Source organism: Anomaloglossus baeobatrachus, chromosome 9, assembly GCF_048569485.1.
Source record: "Anomaloglossus baeobatrachus isolate aAnoBae1 chromosome 9, aAnoBae1.hap1, whole genome shotgun sequence".
Classification (NCBI taxonomy): domain Eukaryota; kingdom Metazoa; phylum Chordata; class Amphibia; order Anura; family Aromobatidae; genus Anomaloglossus; species Anomaloglossus baeobatrachus.
The window spans coordinates 210,259,089-210,281,789 of NC_134361.1; the positions used below are offsets into that span (position 1 = coordinate 210,259,089).

Here is a 22,701-nt window from a genome sequence, read left to right on the forward strand (position 1 = left end):
CGCACAACGCTGAGCGTGCCGGAGAGCGTGCACAATGGAGAGCGTCCATCTGTGCACAAGGCAGAGCGTCCATCTGTGCACAAGGCAGAGCGTCCATCTGTGCACAACGCAGAGCGTCCATCTGTGCACAACGCAGAGCGTCCATCTGTGTACAGTCAGCAGAGTGTGCCGGAGAGCATGCACAATGCAGAGCGTCCATCTGTGCACAAGGCAGAGCGTCCATCTGTGCACAACGCAGAGCGTCCATCTGTGCACAACGCAGAGCGTCCATCTGTGCACAACGCAGAGCGTCCATCTGTGCACAACGCAGAGCGTCCATCTGTGCACAACGCAGAGCGTCCATCTGTGCACAACGCAGAGCGTCCATCTGTGTACAGTCAGCAGAGTGTGCCGGAGAGCATGCACAATGCAGAGCGTCCATCTGTGCACAAGGCAGAGCGTCCATCTGTGCACAACGCAGAGCGTCCATCTGTGCACAACGCAGAGCGTCCATCTGTGCACAACGCAGAGCGTCCATCTGTGTACAGTCAGCAGAGTGTGCCGGAGAGCATGCACAATGCAGAGCGTCCATCTGTGCACAACGCGGATGGAGAGCGTGCACAATGAAGAGCGTCCATCTGTGCAGAGCATGCACAACGCAGAGCGTGTCGGAGAACGTGCACAACGAAGAGCGTGCCGGAGAGCGTGCACAACGAAAAGCGTGTCGGAGAGCGTGCACAACGCAGAGCGTCCACTGTGCACACTGCAGAGCGTCCATCCATGAGCACGTACAAGAGCGTCCATCCATGAGCACGTACAAGAGCGTCCATCCATGAGCACGTACAAGAGCGTCCATCCATGAGCACGTACAAGAGCGTCCATCCATGAGCACGTACAAGAGCGTCCATCCATGAGCACGTACAAGAGCGTCCATCCATGAGCAAGCGGCAAAGCATTCATCCATGAACACGTGAAAGGACATCCATTCATGGGCAGGCGGCGAGCGTCCATCCATGGGCAGGCGGCGAGCGTCCATCCATGGGCAGGCGGCGAGCGTCCATCCATGGGCAGGCGGCGAGCGTCCATCCATGGGCAGGCGGCGAGCGTCCATCCATAGGCAGGCGGCGAGCGTCCATCCATAGGCAGGCGGCGAGCGTCCATCCATGGGCAGGCGGCGAGCGTCCATCCATAGGCAGGCGGCGAGCGTCCATCCATGGGCAGGCGGCGAGCGTCCATCCATAGGCAGGCGGCGAGCGTCCATCCATGGGCAGGCGGCGAGCGTCCATCCATGGGCAGGCGGCGAGCGTCCATCCATGGGCAGGCGGCGAGCGTCCATCCATGGGCAGGCGGCGAGCGTCCATCCATGGGCAGGCGGCGAGCGTCCATCCATGGGCAGGCGGCGAGCGTCCATCCATGAGCAAGCGGCACAGCGTCCATCCATGAGCAGACGGCACAGCGTCCATCCATAGGCAGGCGGCACAGCGTCCATCCATGAGCAGACGGCACAGCGTCCATCCATGAGCAAGCGGCACAGCGTCCATCCATAGGCAGGCGGCACAGCGTCCATCCATAGGCAGGCGGCACAGCGTCCATCCATAGGCAGGCGGCACAGCGTCCATCCATAGGCAGGCGGCACAGCGTCCATCCATAGGCAGGCGGCACAGCGTCCATCCATAGGCAGGCGGCACAGCGTCCATCCATAGGCAGGCGGCACAGCGTCCATCCATAGGCAGGCGGCACAGCGTCCATCCATAGGCAGGCGGCACAGCGTCCATCCATAGGCAGGCGGCACAGCGTCCATCCATAGGCAGGCGGCACAGCGTCCATCCATAGGCAGGCGGCACAGCGTCCATCCATAGGCAGGAGGCACAGCGTCCATCCATAGGCAGGAGGCACAGCGTCCATCCATAGGCAGGAGGCACAGCGTCCATCCATAGGCAGGCGGCACAGCGTCCATCCATAGGCAGGCGGCACAGCGTCCATCCATAGGCAGGCGGCACAGCGTCCATCCATAGGCAGGCGGCACAGCGTCCATCCATAGGCAGGAGGCACAGCGTCCATCCATAGGCAGGCGGCACAGCGTCCATCCATAGGCAGGCGGCACAGCGTCCATCCATAGGCAGGTGGCACAGTGTCCATCCATAGGCAGGTGGCACAGCGTCCATCCATAGGCAGGTGGCACAGCGTCCATCCATAGGCAGGTGGCACAGCGTCCATCCATAGGCAGGTGGCACAGTGTCCATCCATAGGCAGGTGGCACAGCGTCCATCCAAAGGCAGGCGGCACAGTGTCCATCCATAGGCAGGTGGCACAGCGTCCATCCATAGGCAGGTGGCACAGCGTCCATCCATGAGTAGGCGGCACAGCGTCCATAGCTCCGTGGCAGTGGTAGTTTTGGGCACGGGTCGGCGGCCTCTGCTGTATACATCGGAGGGGGCTGGCTGCTTCTCTGAGATTTTGCCTTTATTGCAGTATACTTCTGGGAAGGTGACATACTGGGATCAGACTGGTTTTACTGGGCCTTGGAGACAGATGCCAGTAATGGACAGAAAACTGTAAATCCATCCGGTAACAGATGTGGCGATCAGATTTCTGGATAGTAACATTTGCAGTTTGCAGACAGAACGCCTTCCTTCCTCCACATTGCAAATCTCTGCGTAACGTCTCCGGAGTTATCGGAAAATCCCCTTGAAGCTTTGTGGGGAGCAGCTGCGGGACAATGTCTGCCCTGGGACCCCTGCAGATGGATCAAGTTATAAAGGGGGGTAAAGACAAACCCCCCAAGACGCCCAGGAATGATATCAGCCGGAGTCACGTGCAAGGTTTATAGAACCAGAACACATCCCATTCTATGTGCAATCACTGACACAAAGCGGCTGAAAAGTGGCACAATTGCGGCTGAAAAGTGGCACAATTGCGGCTGAAAAGTGGCACAATCACAGATCAATAGGAGCACAATCACGGCTGAAAACCAGCACAATTGCAGCTGAAAAGTGACACAATCGTAGATGAAAACTGGCACAATCGCAGCTGAAATGTGGCACAATTGCAGCTGAAAAGCGGCACAATTGCAGCTGAAAAGCGGCACAATCGCAGCTGAAAAGCGGCACAATTGCGGCTTGTGTGCCTACATCTGTAATCAATGTACAGTGAGGACGGGAAGAGCGGCCATGTTCACACTGAGCAGAACTGCTGCAGGAATTTTCCATCCAGATCCAAGAATGGAAAATCTGCAGCGAAAGATTTTGCAAACTCCTGTGTATGAATCCTGGAAATAAGAAGCTGCGGAGGTTTCATTTTTCGTGCAAAATGTCACATGACAAGATTTAAAGGGAAGGCGTGGCAGTGATGGGAGTCCCTCCTGGCTCCGCAGGGGAGTGGCTGGAGGATAAGGAGGCGGGGCCGAGGCTCTTCCTGGAATATCGGGCACATATAGGGCCCCACATTAAGCTGCGCCTACATAAACAAGTCTTAATCACTCACTGGGGATATTTTTCGGTTTTCTTACATCGGCTTTGACCTGAAATTCTGGACGCCCCACAAAACCCAGCCTGGCAGCGCCGCGCTTATACTCTGCTCTGAATAAGCCTCCTGCTAGGATAAAGCAGCCACAGAGTCATTAGCGGAGGCTGCACGGAGATAATTACCCATTGCAGAATGCTCGGCGCAGCAGCTCGCACTCGTTATGACAGATAACGTGGAACAGACAGATGTAATTTCTGGGAGAGCGTTTACCGGACAAGAGACTTACATTAAATTACTGGTTTTCTTCAATGTGCTCCAAGGAATAAACCAGGAGATAAGACGCTAATTGGGTTTTTAACTTTCGCTTCCAGCTCGCAGCTTCCCGCTGTAATCTGTGCGAGCCAGAAATGCTGAGCCGGGTTATGAAGAACAGCTGGAGCGGACGGGGAGCAATGGCGGAGACATCAGTGGCCCCCAACTCCCACCGCTGGCAACGTGGAGCGGTACAGGCTGGGGGCCACCGTCGGACATGGAGAAAGCACCGGCACAAATGTGCTGCTGGATACATGGGGCACGATGGGGGGGCCACTGCCGGACATGGAGAAAGCACCGGCACAAATGTGCTGCTGGATACATGGGGCACGATGGGGGGGCCACTGCCGGACATGGAGAAAGCACCGGCACAAATGTGCTGCTGGATACATGGGGCACGATGGGGGGGCCACTGCCGGACATGGAGAAAGCACCGGCACAAATCTGCTGCTGGATACATGGGGCACGATGGGGGGGCCACTGCCGGACATGGAGAAAGCACCGGCACAAATGTGCTGCTGGATACATGGGGCACGATGGGGGGGCCACTGCCGGACATGGAGAAAGCACTGGCACAAATCTGCTGCTGGATACATGGGGTACGATGGGGGGGCCACTGCCGGACATGGAGAAAGCACCGGCACAAATGTGCTGCTGGATACATGGGGCACGATGGGGGGGCCACTGCCGGACATGGAGAAAGCACCGGCACAAATGTGCTGCTGGATACATGGGGTACGATGGGGGGCCACTGCCGGACATGGAGAAAGCACCGGCACAAATGTGCTGCTGGATACATGGGGTACGATGGGGGGCCACTGCCGGACATGGAGAAAGCATCGGCACAAATGTGCAGCTGGATACATGGGGTACGATGGGGGGCCACTGCCGGACATGGAGAAAGCACCGGGCACAAATGTGCTGCCAAGACGATGCTGCTGGATACATGGGGCACGAGGGGGGGGGGGGCCACAGGCTGGGGGGACCACAACCAAGCATGAAGTACTGGGCACAGGGGACAAATGTGCTTCCAAGACTATGCTGCTGGATACATGGGACACAATGGGGGGGGGCCACCGCCGGACATGGAGAAAGCACCGGGCACAAATGTGCTGCCAAGATGATGCTGCTGGATACATGGGGCACGATGGGGGGGCCACAGATGTACATGAAGAAAGTACCAGGCACAGGGGACAAATGTGCTTCTAAGACAGGATTCTTGGGTACATGGGGTACAATGGGGTCCACAGCCGAACATGACGTACAGGGCACAAATGTGCTGTCAAAGTGGCGCTGTTTCATACATGGGGCACAATGAGGGGGGAGGGGGGGGGGGCCCAGGTTGGGTGCCACAGATGTACATGAAGAAAGTACCCAGCACATGTCACAAATGTGCTGCCAAGATGGTGCCATTGGATGCATGGGGCACACCGGGGGGAGCCACAGCCAAACATGAAGTACCGGGCATAGGGCACAAATGTGCGGCCAAGACGGGGCTGTTGGGTACATGGGGCACAGCCGAACATGAATTATCGGGCACAAGTGTGTGGCCAAGACGGGGCTGTTGGGTACATGGGGAACACTGGGAGGGGGGGGTGACAGCCGAACATGAAGTACCGGGCACAAATGTGCGGCCAAGACGGGGCTGTTGGGTACATGGGGCACACTGGGGGGGCACAGCCGAACGTGAATTATCGGGCACAAATGTGCGGCCAAGATGATGCTGCTGGATACATGGGGCACGATGGGGGGGCCACAGATGTACATGAAGAAAGTACCAGGCACAGGGGACAAATGTGCTTCTAAGACAGGATTCTTGGGTACATGGGGTACAATGGGGTCCACAGCCGAACATGACGTACAGGGCACAAATGTGCTGTCAAAGTGGCGCTGTTTCATACATGGGGCACAATGAGGGGGGAGGGGGGGGCCCAGGTTGGGTGCCACAGATGTACATGAAGAAAGTACCAGGCACAGGGGACAAATGTGCTTCTAAGAGAGGATTGTTAAGTACATGGGGTACAATGGGGGGCCACAGCCGAACATGACGTACAGGGCACAAATGTGCTGTCAAAGTGGCGCTGTTGCATACATGGGGCACAATGGGGGCAGGGGGGGGGAGGGCCCAGGTTGTGTGCCACAGATGTACATGAAGAAAGTACCCAGCACATGTCACAAATGTGCTGCCAAGATGGTGCCATTGGATACATGGGGAACACCTGGGGGGGGGGGGCACAGCCAAACATGAAGTACCGGGCATAGGGTACAAATGTGCTGCCAAGACGGGGCTGTTGGGTACATGGGGCACACGGGTGTGAGGGGGGGAGGGGCACAGCCAGACATGAAGAAAGTACAGGGCACAAATGTGCTGCTAAGATGGTGCCGTTGGATACATGGGGTACAGCCAAACATGAAGAAAGTACCGGGCACAAATGTGCGGCCAAGACGGAGCTGTTGGGTACATGGGGCACAGCTGAACATGAAGTACCGGGCACAAATGTGCGGCTACGACAGGGCTGTTGGGTACATGGGGCACACTGGGGGGGTGGGGGGGCACAGCTGAATATGAAGTACCGGGCACAAATGTGCGGCCAAGACGGGGCTGTTGGGTACATGGGGCACAGCTGAACATGAAGTACCGGGCACAAATGTGCGGCCACGACAGGGCTGTTGGGTACATGGGGCACACTGGGGGGGGGAACACAGCTGAATATGAAGTACCGGGCACAAATGTGCGGCCAAGACGGGGCTGTTGGGTACATGGGGCACACTGGGCGGGGGCCACAACCGGACATGAAGTACCGGGCACAAATGTGCGGCCACGACAGGGCTGTTGGGTACATGGGGCACACTGGGAGGGGCCACAGATGTACATGAAGAAAGAAGACTAATAGATGGGTTATATTGTTTGCTGGGAATTGCAGTTTTGCCAGAGCTGGAGAGGTGTCCGCATGTACGATGGGAAAAGAAACCACAATCCCTGGAGGAAGCCCCTGCAAACCCGTGGAGACCACGCCGGCCCCTCCAGATGTTGTCTGTGGTGGGATTTGGACCTCTGTGTTCCATTTCTCCTCTTTTATATTAGTTCAGCGGTTCAGTGCCGTCTATAATGGCACATTACCGCGGCCTATAAAATGGCTGACGCGTCTAATCTGACGCTCTCCGTTTAATTATTTAGCCGTGTCACAGACTGGAGAATTTATGCAAATGAAAGGATAAGTAATAAGCGTGCGCGGTGTTAGATCATGCACCATTTTACGGCATATTAAACACGCGTCTCGAGGACAGTTTTCCTTTAAGGAACGCTGAAGAACGTAGACTTGCAAGAGTGTGCAGCTCCGAGAATGAAGAGACACTCGACTGCCCTGCGGGAAGCCCGGGACACAACAGTCAGGGGAAATTACTGCACAAATCAAGGCCCTCTGCCAGCGCCGTAATGAGCCTTTCTGTAAAAGGGATGTAAATCTGTGTGAGCCTCTTACAGGCCGCAAGGCTGATAATCCCTTAATAGTACACAGCAAAATAAAGGAACGCAACCTTCTCGGACAAGTTAGCCCTGATCACAGGCCGTGTGCTGAGGACACTTAAGAAGGCCCACCGCAAGACGGGAGACGCGATTAAGACGTCGTCTCAAGCAGCGACGGTTCAGCGCCTGCCGAGCTCCATTCACTGCCCCGACTACACAAACCGCTCATCAGATTCCTGCTCTTCACCAAGCACAGCCCATAGGCAAGCGGAGAGCTTCAGAGAAGCCGAGGAGAAACCAAGCCACCTCCAAAGTAAAGCTAAAATACAAAACCGCCCGAGATACCCAGTCATGGAGGCAACATCACCGAGGAGAAAACAAGATCCAACGTAAATGTGCAGGTCTAGGCTGAAGTGTCCATTCAATCTTCCAATACCTAAATCGAGGGCGTAAGGAACTGTCCCAAGGAGAAGCCATCACCAAAACAAGGGCTAAGGAGAAGCCAGCACCAAAACAAGAGGGTAAGGAACTGTTCCAAGGAGATGCCAGCACCAAAACAAAAGCTAAATTAGAAACCAGCACCAAAACAAGAGGGTAAGGAACTGTCCCAAGGAGAAGCCAACATCAAAACAAGGGCTAAGGAGAAGCCAGCACCAAAACAAGAGGTTAAGGAACTGTCCCAAGTAGAAACCATCACCAACACAAGAGCTAATTAGAAGCCAGCACCAAAACAAGAGGTTAAGGAACAGTCCCAAGTGGAAACCAACACCAAACCAAAGGGGTAAGGAACTGTCCCAAAGAGAAGCCAACATCAAAACAAGGGCTAAGGAGAAGCCAGCACCAAAACAAGAGGTCAAGGAACGGTCCCAAGTAGAAACCAACACCAAAACAAGAGCTAATTAGAAGCCAGCACTAAAACAATGGGGTAAGGAACTGTCCCAAGGAGAAGCCAACATCAAAACAAGGGTTAAGGAACTGTCCCAAGGAGATACCATCACCAAAACAAGGGCTAAGGAGAAGCCAACACCAAAACAAAAGGGTAAGGAACTGTTCCAAGGAGAAACCAACACATAAAACAAGTGCTAATTAGAAACCAGAACCAAAACAAGAGGGTAAGGAACTGTCCCAAGGAGAAGCCAACATCAAAACAAGGGCTAAGGAGAAGGCAGCACCAAAACAAGGGTTAAGGAACTGTTCCAAGGAGAAACCAACACCAAACCAAGGGGTTAAAGAACTGTCCCAAGTAGAAACCATCACCAACACAAGTGCTAATTAGAAGCCAGCACCAAAACAAGAGAGCAAAGCAACTGTTCCAAGGAGATGCCAACACCAAACTGAGGGGGTAAGGAACTGTCCCAAGTAGAAACCAACACCAAAACAAGAGCTAGTTAGAAGCCAGCACAAAAACAAGGGGGTAAGGAACTGTCCCAAGGAGAAGCCAGTATCAAAACAAGGGCTAAGGAGAAGCCAGTATCAAAACAAGGGCTAAGGAGAAGCCAGCACCAAAACAAGAGAGTAAGGAACTGTTCCAAGGAGAAGCCAGAATCAAACCAAGAGGTAAGGAATTGTCCAAAGGAGAAGCCAGCATCAAAACAGGGTAAAGGAACTTTCCCAAGCAGAAGCCATCACCAAATCAAGGGGATAAGGAACTGTCCCTAGGAGAAGCCAGCACCAAACCATGTGTCAGTCTAATATACGAGAGCAACACTAAAAGCGCCATAGAGCTCGATGGGAAACAGGACTTTCATCTTCATCTTTGCAGCCCCCGATGCTAGGACAGTTCTGCAATGCACAGTTGTTCGTGAACACATTGTATGAGCGGAGGAAATGCTCCTCCACCTCCTCTGCTTCCCCTCCGCCGTTCACAGTCCCGTCCACGACTCATCTGTCTATTGCACCAGAAATTATTAGCGGCTGCGGAAACAATATGGCGGCTCCCCGGCGTGAATGAATGAATTGTTTATTAATTCTCAGAGGAACTCTAGCCTTATAATTACAGAGAAATGTAGGTCATTGCCTTCCCCAAGTTCACTTCACCTCGGTGTAAATATAACCTCCTTCACTGGGGAAGGAATGTTTCCACAGATAAAATCCGATTCTGCAGCTTTATATGACGGCGGCGGCCCCTGAACACATCCTGCGTCTGCCGGGGGCCGAGGGCGAGCGGCAAGGACAGACCGGGATTGTTTATTTCCAAGTGACTCGGCTCACACGCAAACGCGAGTCAATATGTCACCGTCACTTTCTGGATACGCAGCGTCGCAGCTCCCTGAACGCCGTCCAGTGGCCTCCAGCTCTTGTTCCCGGTCAGCGGCTTCCAGACGGGCTATTTTGGGGACATCCTTTATGGAAGCCCCTCTCCGGGCCAAGTCCTGCCCCATGCAGAGGACAGCTTTCTGTAAGGACATCCTGCTTATAAAACCATTACCTGCTCCTACAAAAACAGCGCGTTCATTGTGAACGAAGGCGAAAGCAAGGAAAGTAGCAAAAAAAAAGAAAAAATATGTATCAAAGTGGAGTAACGCTATGTGCGCACGTTGCATCTTTGTGGTGACCACAAAGATACACGTTTTTGGGCCAAAAAAAACGCACCCGCGGGAAAAACACTACATCTGAAGCTCACAGCGAGCACCATAGAACATGACGGCCCGCTGTGAGCTCCATGTAGCAACTGAAGTGAGTCGCGCTATCAGCGGTGACGTCACTCAGGCTACCCGTGGCCACAGCTGGAGTCCTCCACCTGTGACCACAAATCACCCGAATGACATCGCGGCTGATCGCGTGGATCACTTCAGTCACTCGGCTGATTTGCTATCACAGGTAGAGGACTCTAGCTGTGGCTGCCGGTAACCTCAGTGACGTCATCGCTGATCGTGTGGCTCACTTCAGTTGCTGCGTGGAGCTCACAGCATGCAGTGATGTTCTATGGCGCTCACTGTCAGCTTCAGATATGTAGCAGTGCTAGAAGTATCGTGGGACCTCGTGTGGATTACGTCGGACCTGGAGGGGTGTTTAGGGGGTTAAGAAAGTGGTGAAAGAGGGGGCTTTTTTGTCTTTTATTTCAAATAAAGGATTTTTTCGATGTTTGTGTTTATTTACTTTCACTTAGAAATTAGTGTTGGGGGGGTCTCATAGACGACTGCCATTACTAATTTAGGGCTTAGTGGCAGCAGTGGGCCGTTATTAACTCCTTATTACCCCGATTGCCGCCACACCAGGTCGAAGGGAAGAGCTGGGTAAAGTACCAGGACTGTCGCATCTAATGGATGAGGCAATTCCGGGCGGCTGCTGGCTGATATTTTTAGGCTGGGGGTGAGCCCAATAACCATGGGTATCATCAGCCTGAAAATAGCAGTCCCCAGCTGTCGGGCTTTACCTGTGCTGGCATCATAATATGGAGGGATCCTACGCCAATTTATTTATTTTACTGTACGATATAGACCCGCCCACCGGCGTCTGTGATTGGAAGCCTCAGACACGCTGTCACTCAGCAGGGGGGCTCGTCTGACTGCAACCAATCACAGACGTTGGGAGAAGCAGCGAATATGTATGAGCCTAATGAGCGGCCAGGGAAGAAGAATGAAAGGCAGCGAGAGCAGTGTGACAGCCGCCCCGGTGATCATGAAGCGCTTGCTCCAACCCCTTTGCACTGGATTCTGGTCCCCGGAATTTGGGATCAATCCCCCGCCGACCTCGAGTTATCAGGGGATTGATCTGTCAATCCTCCGAAACACAGGGGAAAAACGCAAAAAGAATTGACCTGCAGCCCGCGGATCCGGCACACACAGCATAAATCGCAGGAGACCTAGATCATCTGGAGCAATCGTGGTCAGAAGCCGCTCATTCTGCAAACCTCACCGACCACAGGATTCTGGGGATGAAAGATCCCAAGGTTGAAAAGTTTAGTATCAAAGGATTTCCCAATGAAGACCATTAAGATATTTATCTTCCTCAGACTCTCGGCCTCGCTCTCTGGACGCAGCACATGGTTCGGATTTGCAGCTGGAGCCGGGAAGGGCGAGCGATTTAAGGGCTTGAAGTAAACGATTCCTGGATCCCGGGAAACTCCTGTAACTGAATTACCGACTTAATGGGATAATTTTTTTGTTGCAGCATCGCAACGTCTTATGTAAAAAAGGGAGATTCGTCATTCATGACCGAGAATGATTCCACGGAAAGCAAAATAGCCGATGATGAGTCCAGCGGAGGGACCCCTCCGAGGTCAGTACTGGACCCAACCCCAGTCCTGGAACATCTGAGCCGTCTACGGATAAAAGGACGGCACGGCATATGCCTGGGGTGGGGTGGGGGTGGGGTGGGGGTTGAACCTCATACTGCGATCTATGGGACCCCCACCACTCTGGAGGATGAAGTGAATGCAGCTATGGTGCCGCACTCCAACACTCCGAGGGACTGGAGATTGAGCATCAACACCTTTACTTCATTCATGATGAGGCTCCGCAGAGCCCCATCCTAGGGGTGCCAGAGCCCTATTCTCAGAATCAATGGGATCTCAGGGTCTAGACCTTCAGAGATCAGCAAGTTATATGAATACGGGATAAGAAGCAATTTTAAGAAATTTCCAACTGTAAAAAGGAGTAGTGGGGGTCCCCATGGTGGTTCCTCCGCAGAGCCCCAACCTAGAGGTGCCAGAGCCCTGTTCTCAGGATCAATGGGATCTCAGTGATCAGACCCCCAGAGATCAGCAAGTTAAATGAGTATGGGATAAGTAGCAATATTAACATATTTCCAATCGTGAGGAGGAGTAGTGGGGGTGCCCATGGTGGTTCCTTTACAGAGCCCCATCCTAGAGGTGCCAGAGCCCTGGTTGCAGGATCAATGGGGTCTCAGTGATCAGACCCCCAAAGATCAGCAAGTTATAAAAGTAGGGGATAAGTAGCAATTTCCATGTGTGAGGAGGAGTAGTGGGTGTCCCCATGGTGGTTCCTCCTCAGAGCCCCATCCTAGAGGTGCCAGAGCCCTGTTCTCAGAATAAATGGGGTCTCTGATCAGACCACCAAAGATCAGCAAGTTATAAAAGTAGGGGATAAGTAGCAATATTAAGATATTTCTATTTGTGAGGAGGAGTAGTGTGGGTCCGCATGGTGGTTCCTCCTCAGAGCCCCATCTAGAGGAGCCAGAGCCCTTTTCTCAAGATCAATGGGATCTCAGGGTTCAGTCGCCCAAAGATCAAGTTATACGAGTACAGGATAAGAAGCAATTTTAAGAAAATTTTAATTTGTGAGGAGGAGCAGTGGGGGTCCCCATGGTGGTTCCTCCGCAGAGCCCCATCCTAGAGGTGCCAGAGCCCTGCTCTCTGGATCAATAGGGTCTCAGTGATCAGACCCCCAGAGATCAGCAAGTTATAAAAGTAGGGGATAAGTAGCAATTTCCATGTGTGAGGAGGAGTAGTGGGGGTCCCCATGGTGGTTCCTCCTCAGAGCCCCATCTAGAGGTGCCAGAGCCCTTTTCTCAAGATCAATGGGATCTCAAGGTTCAGCCACCCAAAGATCAAGTTATATGAGTACAGGATAAGAAGCAATTTTAAGAAAATTTTCATTTGTGAGGAGGAGCAGTGGGGGTCCCCATGGTGGTTCCTCCGCAGAGCCCCATCCTAGAAGTGCCAGAGCCCTGTTCTCAGGATCAATGGGGTCTCAGTGATCAGACCCCCAGAGATCAGCAAGTTAAATGAGTATGGGATAAGTAGCAATATTAACATATTTCCAATTGTGAGGAGGAGTAGTGGGGGTGCCCATGGTGGTTCCTTTACAGAGCCCCATTCTAGAGGTGCCAGAGCCCTATTCTCAGAATCAATGGGATATCAGGGTCCAGACCCTCAGAGATCAGCAAGTTATATGAATAAAGGATAAGAAGCAATTTTAAGAAATTTCCAACTGTAAAAAGGAGTAGTGGGGGTCCCCATGGTGGTTCCTCCGCAGAGTCCCATCCTAGAGGTGCCAGAGCCCTTTTCTCAGGATCAGACCCCCAGAGATCATCAGCAAGTTATAAAATTAGGGAATAAGTAGCAATATTAAGAAACGTCCAATCGTGAGGAGGAGTGGTGGGGGTGCCCATGGTGGTTCCTCCACAGAGACGGGACTTCTAAAATATATGGCCTGATGTTAAATGCCTATAAAATAGAGGAAAAGAACAAAAACTAATGCATAGTCTTCCAAGGAGATGGGTAAAAGATCCTTGATTGGGGGTTGTATAGTTTTGCAATGGATTATTCTCCATTTTTTATAATGTGGCAATGAACTTTGCTACTTTAATACTGAAATCCACAACGTTTCACAATAAACTGTAAGTCCAGGGAGGAGCGGGCGGCTGCAGAATCTGTATATGGGGAAGAGTTTAGGAAAATCGGTTCCGATCCGGCACCGAGCGACGTGGATCCAACAAGAACCGGTAATACAGTGCGACATGTGCCGCACAGAGGGGGGAGGACGTGACCCTCCGAATACTGACCCTGCAAGAACACAAATCAGCCGCCATCACAGGATCGGCCATCAGTGGGGTCACAGCTCATTAACTATGAACCTGAGCGTGCACGGCTTGTGTCTGCAGCACCCAGGAGCGGCCCACCTCACACCTCCGAGATTTACTGAGGGGCTCCAGGGTCAGCAAATAACCACTTACACAAAGGTACAAAGCTGCATGGAGGCAACAGCTGAGCAAACCCAGGAGGGAGACGGATTTATGTCTGAAGGAAGAACAAACACCACCGAGCTGAGAAGACCCCCCCGAGAAGACCCCCGGAATGAAGGAGGAAATCACTACAACACACAGGCTCATTACCTAAACTGATAGATTACCCAACACACTCACTGCAGGCAATAACCCCCTCCACAGGGGCAATCACGGGGGGGCAAACATTTAATAACACATTTTCATGCAGTATTATAGCAGTTATATTCTTGTACATAGGGGCAGTATTATAGTAGTCATATTCTTGTACATAGGGGCAGTATTATAGCAGTTATATTCTTGTATATAAAGGGCAGTATTATAGTAGTCATATTCTTGTACATAGGGGCAGTATTATAGCAGTTATATTCTTGTATATAAAGGGCAGTATTATAGTAGTCATATTCTTGTATATAGGGGCAGTATTATAGTAGTTATATTCTTGTATATAAAGGGCAGTATTATAGTAGTTATATTCTTGTACATAGGGGCAGTATTATAGTAGGTATATTCTTGCACATATAATACTGCTCCTAATAGTTATATTCTTCTACATAGGGGCAGTATTATAGTAGTTATATTCTTGTACATAAAGGCAGTAACATAGTAAATATATTCTTGTACATAGGGGCAGTATTATAGTAGCTATATTCTTGTATATAGGAGGCAGTATTATAGTAGTTACATTCTTGTACATAGGGGGCAGTATTATAGCAGTTATATTCTTGTACATAGGAGCAATATTATAGTAGTTATATTCTTGTACATAGGGGGCAGTATTATAGTAGTTATATTCTTGTGCATAGGAGCAGTATTATAGTAGTTACATTCTTGTACATAGGAGCAGTATTATAGTAGTTACATTCTTGTACATAGGAGCAGTATTATAGTAGTTATATTCTTGTACATAGGAGCAGTATTATAGTAGTTATATTCTTGTACATAGGAGCAGTATTATAGTAGTTACATTCTTGTACATAGGGGGCAGTATTATAGTAGTTATATTTCTGTACATAGGAGCAATATTATAGTAGTTATATTCCTGTACATAGGGGCAGTATTATTGTAGTTATATTCTTGTACATGGGAGCAGTATTATAGTAGTTATATTTCTGTACATAGGAGCAATATTATAGTAGTTATATTCCTGTACATAGGGGGCAGTATTATAGTAGTTATATTCTTGTACATAGGGGCAGTATTGTAGTTATATTCTTGTACATAGGAGCAATATTATAGTAGTTATATTCCTGTACATAGGAGCAGTATTATAGTAGTTATATTCTTGTACATAGGGGCAGTATTATAGTAGTTATATTCTTGTATATAGAAGCAGTATTATAGTAGTTATATTCTTGTATATAGGGGGCAGTATTATAGTAGTTATATTCTTGTATATAGGGGGCGGTATTATAGTAGTTATATTCTTGTATATAGGGGGCAGTATTATAGTAGTTATATTCTTGTACATAGGGGCAGTATTATAGTAGTTATATTCTTGTACATAGGGAGCAGTATTATAGTAGTTATATTCTTGTATATAGGGGGCAGTATTATAGTAGTTATATTCTTGTATATAGGGGGCGGTATTATAGTAGTTATATTCTTGTATATAGGGGGCAGTATTATAGTAGTTATATTCTTGTACATAGGGGCAGTATTATAGTAGTTATATTCTTGTACATAGGGACAGTATTATAGTAGTTATATTCTTGTACATAGGGGCAGTATTATAGTAGTTATATTCTTGTACATAGGGGCAGTATTATAGTAGTTATATTCTTGTACATAGGGAGCAGTATTATAGTAGTTATATTCTTGTATATAGGGGGCAGTATTATAGTAGTTATATTCTTGTATATAGGGGGCGGTATTATAGTAGTTATATTCTTGTATATAGGGGGCAGTATTATAGTAGTTATATTCTTGTACATAGGGGCAGTATTATAGTAGTTATATTCTTGTACATAGGGGCAGTATTATAGTAGTTATATTCTTGTACATAGGGGCAGTATTATAGTAGTTATATTCTTGTACATAGGAGCAGTATTATAGTAGTTATATTCTTGTACATAGGGGCAGTATTATAGTAGTTATATTCTTGTACATAGGAGCAGTATTATAGTAGTTATATTCTTGTACATAGGGGGCAGTATTATAGTAGTTATATTCTTGTATATAGGGGGCAGTATTAAAGTAGTTATATTCTTGTACATAGGAGCAGTATTATAGTAGTTATATTCTTGTACATAGGGGGTGGTATTATAGCAGTTATATTCTTGTATATAGGGGCAGTATTATAGTATATTCTTGTATATAGGGGCAGTATTATAGTATATTCTTGTATATCGGGGCAGTATTATAGTATACTCTTGTATATCGCTGTTATACATGCTGTGGTCGGTGACATATAAGCGGTTCTTTTCTCTTTTATTATTTTAGCTTTTCTGCTCGTTGCTTCGTCATACGTTGCAGACCTCTTTGGCAGTTGCGGAGATAAACATGGCTGCCACCTCAGCTTCGTCATTGACAACAGTCTGGTCACCAAGCAACCGTCCAATTTTAGAAAGTTGGCAAAACCGAGAAGACACCAAACAGCAAACACAGGTGCAAAAAATCTGCCTGATCATGTTCTCCTTCCCCCTCCCCATCTCCGTGCATCTGCTGCCACCGGGAATTCTGGGAAGAGGAACATGCAAATGAGCCGCTGTTTGTGCTCCGGCTCCGGTCCCCTTTGCTGTAGTTTGTAGGACGCAGCGGGATGGAATAGGGGGCGGTTGGGGGAGATGGTCCGGATAGCGGCTCTGACCTTTCATATTCTCTGCATTAAACATCTGGGCTCTGCTGTTTGATGTTGTGCGCTGTGCAGTTTGCAGCACGTGCTCCCATCATGGGGCAGCGGGGCCTGCTGCGCCCCCTCGGGTCCTCCATTACAAATATGCGGTTCAGCAACATTCTCTCATGTTTTCGCTATGGGACAAGCAGCAGGCGGCCGACGCGTCCTCCCCGGCCCTCGCCGCATCCTCCACGGCCTTCGCCGTGTCCTCCCCGGCCCTCGCCGCATCCTCCACGGCCTTCGCCGTGTCCTCCCCAGCCCTCGCCGTGTCCGGAACCTCCGTCACTGTCACAGTTATGGCTGAAATCCCCCCGGACCAATAAAAGGCAAAAAAATATAACGAAAAAAACACAGTGCAGGCGAAGGAGCAAATCTGAGAAAAGCAGACGTGAGAAGAGGGTGTTAATCAGCTGAAAGGCAGAGACGGCCAGTAATGGAAAAAGAAATAAGCGAGAGAAAAAACAGGAAAGTGCCGGCAAAAACATCACAGGAGGAAAACATCATCAGCGGTCATATATACAGAGATACAGAACATGCAGGACATAGAAAACACTCAGGCCTACCGTTGTACGATACAATGGTAGGATAGTCACAGAACTTTCCCTCTAAAAGACAAAAAAAAGACAAAAATCATCAGTACATGACGGATGACGAGCAGAGCTTCTGCGGAGCATTAGCGCCTGTGCACACGGGGACGGGAAAGCCGCTGCCGACACAGGAGGAGCCATGGGGAATGCCACTATATAAGAGTATCAAGCACGCGCTGCACAGAATATCCGCAGGGCAAATCAACCGATGCTGCGGATAGGAAATCTACAGGACGCCAATATCTGCAGCATGTCAATCTCTACAGCACATCAATTTCTGCACCATTTTAATTTCTGCAGCAGGTCAATTTCTGCACCATATTAATTTCTGCAGCACATCATTTTCTGCCCCATATCAATTTATGCAGCACGTCAATTTCTGCAGCAGGTCAATTTCTGCAGCAGGTCAATTTTCGCACCATATTAATTTCTGCAGCACGGCAATCTGTGCGGCACATCAATCTCTACAGCACGTCAATTTCTGCACCATAGAAATTTCTACGGCACGTCAATCTGTACAGCACATCAATTTCTGACCCATATCAATTTATGCAGCACGTCAATATCTGCACCATATTAATATCTGCAGCATGTCAATCAGTGCAGCACATCAATTTCTGCACCATATTAATTTCTGCGGCATGTTAATCTGTACGGCACATCAATTTCTGCACCATTTCAATTTATGCAGCACGTCAATCTCTACAGCACATCAGTTTCTGCACCATATTAATTTCTACAGCACGGCAATCTGTGCGGCACATAAATCTCTACAGCACATCAATTTCTGCACCATATTAATATCTGCGGCATGTCACCCTGTACGGCACATCAGTTTCTGCACCATATTAATATCTGCGGCATGTCACCCTGTACGGCACATCAGTTTCTGCACCATATTAATATCTGCGGCATGTCACCCTGTACGGCACATCAGTTTCTGCACCATATTAATTTCTGCAGCACGACAATTTTTGCCACACGCCAATTTCTGCAGCACACCAATTTAAAGTCACAGCGGATTTCACGTTTTACAATGCAAACTCTAATTGTGCCGCAGAAAATCTGCAGCGAATTTTGCGGTGGAAATTCTGAGGATTTGCCGCAGATTTCCGTATAAATTGAACTCTTGTAGCTGTGAATCCTGCAGCGCTGGATTTCCCGGAATCGCTTTCATGAGGCTCGCAGTTTAATAGGCAGAGGAGTCGCCATCCAGAAAACCCAGACCTAAAATCTGCACGCAAGACCCGTGTGAACAGACCCCTAAGAAGTGAGGGACGACTCATTACAGGCGGCACAGAACGGCGTCTCAGAACTCAAGAAAGCGCACCGACAACGGATGGCGGCATAAATTGCAGCCGTATTACGGTACTTCTCACCCATCTTTCCCAGACACCTGACGGCAGAAGCGAATCCCCCTTTGTGCCGTGATTTTGCATTGTTTGGACACTTGACCACTTCTTTGGTCCACGTAGAAGATTGTGGCCGCCGCCGGGAGCTTTCCCTCAAAGCTATATACCATTTATTTCAATCCAAGGGTTAACATGATGGCGGCGGGTGGGGGAGGGGGCTGTCAGTCTCCGTGTGACGACAGCCAGCACGCCCCGCTGTAACATTTTCCAGATGTGGTAGACAGAAGCAGACTTGTTCCGTGCACACTGGAAGCTGAGATTGCCCGGAGATAATTGGGAATTCCTGAACGGAGGCCAAAGTCTGCTTATAGACCCTTGGAAGACATAGGCCACGTCGCTGCTAGGGAAACCGCAGGGCGGAACCGGAGCGCTAAAGAAAAGGATCCTACAAGGATCTTGTTTGTGGACAGAAGACCCGGTCACACAGGTAGAAGAGCGAACGAGTGCGAAACACCCGAAAATCACAAAATAAACTGCACACAACCCTGTTATCTCTACCCCGCCCACAAACAACGGAGCGCGCACTTACACTGCAGAAACAGTCATGACGGCACAGAAAGTACTGCCTCCCTGTCTCTTCCTATAAATGATGAATGTACATATAGTACTGCCTCCCTGTCTCTTCCTGTAAATGATGAATGTACAGATAGTACTGCCTCCCTGTCTCTTCCTGTAAATGATGAATGTACATATAGTACTGCCTCCCTGTCTCTTCCTGTAAATTACAGATAGTACTGCCTCCCTGTCTCTTCCTGTAAATGATGAATGTACATATAGTACTGCCTCCCTGTCTCTTCCTGTAAATGATGAATGTACATATAGTACTGCCTCCCTGTCTCTTCCTGTAAATGATGAATGTACATATAGTACTGCCTCCCTGTCTCTTCCTGTAAATGACAGATAGTACTGCCTCCCTGTCTCTTCCTATAAATGATGAATGTACATATAGTACTGCCTCCCTGTCTCTTCCTGTAAATGATGAATGTACATATAGTACTGCCTCCCTGTCTCTTCCTGTAAATGACAGATAGTACTGCCTCCCTGTCTCTTCCTGTAAATGACATACAGATAGTACCACCTCCCTGTCTCTTCCTATAAATGATGAATGTACAGATAGTACTGCCTCCGTCTCTTCCTATAAATGATGAATGTACATATAGTACTGCTTCCCTGTCTCTTCCTATAAATGATGAATGTACATATAGTACCACCTCCCTGTCTCTTTCTGTAAATTATATAGGGACATAGTACCGCCTCCATGTCTTTTCCTATAAATGATGTACATATAGTACCACCTCCCTGTCTCTTCCTGTAAATTATATAGGTACAGATTATACTGCCTCCCTGTCTCTTCCCGTAAATGACATACAGGTAGTACTGTCTCCCTGTCTTCCTGTAAAATCACATATACAGAAAGTTCTGCCTCCCTGTCTCTTCCTGTAAATGACATATGCAAAATACTGCCTCCCTGTCTTTTCCTGTAAATTATATAAGTACAGATAGTACTGTCTCCCTGTCTCTTTCTGTAAATATGGGCACAGAAAGTATTACCTGTCTCTTCCTAAAAATGGTATATGTACATATAACACCGCCTCTGAGTGAGTCTCTTCCCATAAGTAATGTAGGTACAGATAGTACTGCCTCCCTGTCTCTTCCTGTAAATGACATATGCAGATAGTACGGCATCCCTGTCTTTTACTATAAATGATGTGTATATATATATATATATATATATATATATATATATATATATATATATATATATATATACACATACATATATATACACATACACACACACACACACACATATACATATAGCACCGCCTCTCTGTCTCTTCGTGTACATTATCTGGTTGCAGATAGTACTGTTTCCCTGTGTCTTCATGTACATTATTTAGTTATAGAAAGTGCTGCTTCCATGTCTCTTCCTGTAAATGACATATACAGATAGTACTGCCTCCCTGTCTCTTCCTATGAATGATGTATGTTCATATAGTACCGCCTCCCTGTCTCTTTCTGTAAATGATATAGGTTCAGATAGTATTGCCTCCCTGTCTCTTTCTGTAAATACGGGCACAGAAATTATTACCTCTCTGTCTTCCTATAAATGAAATAGGTACCGATAACACTGCCTCCCAGGCACTTCCTATAAGTAATGTAGGTACAGATACTACTGCCTCTCTGTCTCTTCCTGTAAATGATAAAGGTACAGATTGGACTGCCTCCCTGTGTCAGCCTGTAAATGATATAGGTCCAGATAATACTGCCTCCCAGTCTCTTCCTGTGAGTAATGTAGGTGCAGACAGTACTGCCTCTTGGTCTCTCCCTGTAAATGACATGGGTACAGATAATACTCCTCCCAGTCTCTTCCTGTAAATAATGTAGGTACTGATACTACTGCTGACCTGTCTCTTACTGTAAATGATATGGGCACATAAAGTACTGCCTCTCTATCTCTTCCTGTAAATGATATAGGTACAGATAGTACTGTCGCCCTGTCTCTTCCTATGAATTATATAGGTGCAGATAGGGTAAGACTGGTAAACAGTACTATCAATAATGTAAGTACAGAAGTACTGTATACCTGTTTCTTCCTGAAAATAATTTAGGTACAGATAGTACTGTCTCCCTCTCCTTGTAAATTATATAGGTACAGTTAGTGCTGCCTAGAAAGTGCTATATCACGTTCTCTAAATTAAATGGATACAGATAGCACTACCTTACACTGTAAATTACATAGGTATAGATGGTACTGCCTTCCTATATCTTCCTGTATATGTTGTTAATACTGCCTATTTCCCTTTCAGTAAATGTTGAAGATAGATAGTAGTGCCTCATGGCTCTTCCTGTATATAATGTAGGTACAGATAGTAATGCCTCCTGGTAATCTTTATTTACATTCTATTATATTACAGATAGCACTGCCCCATGTCTCTTCATATTATATTATATATATATATATATATATATATATATATATATATATATATATATATATATATATATACATACACACACATACATATATACATACATACATACACACACACACAGACACACACACATGTACAGACAGTACTGCCTCCCTGTCTCTTCATGTACATTAGCTAGGTACAGCTAGTACTGCCTCCCTGTCTCTTCATGTACATTAGCTAGGTACAGCTAGTACTGTCTCCCTGTCTCTTCATGTACATTATCTAGGTACAGATAGTACTGCCTCCCCATCTCTTCCTGTATATATAGGTACAGACAGTACTGCCTCCCTCTCTCTTCATGTACATTATCTAGGTACAGATAGTACTGTCTCCCTGTCTCTTCATCTACATTATCTAGGTACAGATAGTTATGTCTCCGTCTCTTCATGTACATTATTTAGTTACAGATAGTACAGCCTCCCTGTCTCTTCCAGGATATAATATAGGTACAGATAGTACTGTCTACCTGTCTCTATGTACATTATCTATGTACAGAGAATACTGCCTCCCCGTCTCTTCATTTACAAGATCTAGATACAGACCGTACAGCCTCCCTGTCTCTTCCAGGATATAATATAGGTACAGATAATGGCCCACACAAGATTAGAAAGTTTCCACACAAACTAAGCCACTGACGGAACAATGCAAAAACAAGAAAGTTACTTTAGAACTATTGATAGAATTTAGAAAGTCTGGAAATGTCATTCAGCTCCTAACCCTACAACCCTCAACAAAAACTGGTTCCACCTGTTCATGTCATTAGCCCATATGTATCACGGGTCAGAATGAAGGCAGCAGACACAGAAGCAGCTACACCGGTCACAGACATAACTCACTGCAGTATATACGGATAATGTACTATATCCAGAGACATACGAGCAGTGATACACGGCCGCACGTGCCGAGATTATCCGCAGGTACAGAGTCTTCATGACATCACAGCTCCTTGCTCCCCCGCCTCTGCTATGCGGGGTCACCG

The 22,701-nt window shown here is 48.4% G+C and overlaps 1 protein-coding gene across 2 annotated transcripts in view; it reads right to left on the reverse strand.

The window, feature by feature from the left end:
- Positions 1-22,701, reverse strand: part of RXRA (retinoid X receptor alpha) — a 200,135-nt gene that overhangs the window by 119,154 nt on the left and 58,280 nt on the right. Inside the window, exon 2 of one of the 2 annotated variants that reach the window (XM_075324354.1) lies at positions 17,309-17,350. The exons of the other annotated variant lie outside the window; for it this stretch is intronic. Within the exon in view, the coding sequence (XP_075180469.1) occupies positions 17,309-17,350 (42 nt within the window). The remainder of the gene's footprint in view (positions 1-17,308; positions 17,351-22,701) is intronic. 2 annotated transcript variants of the gene reach the window in all.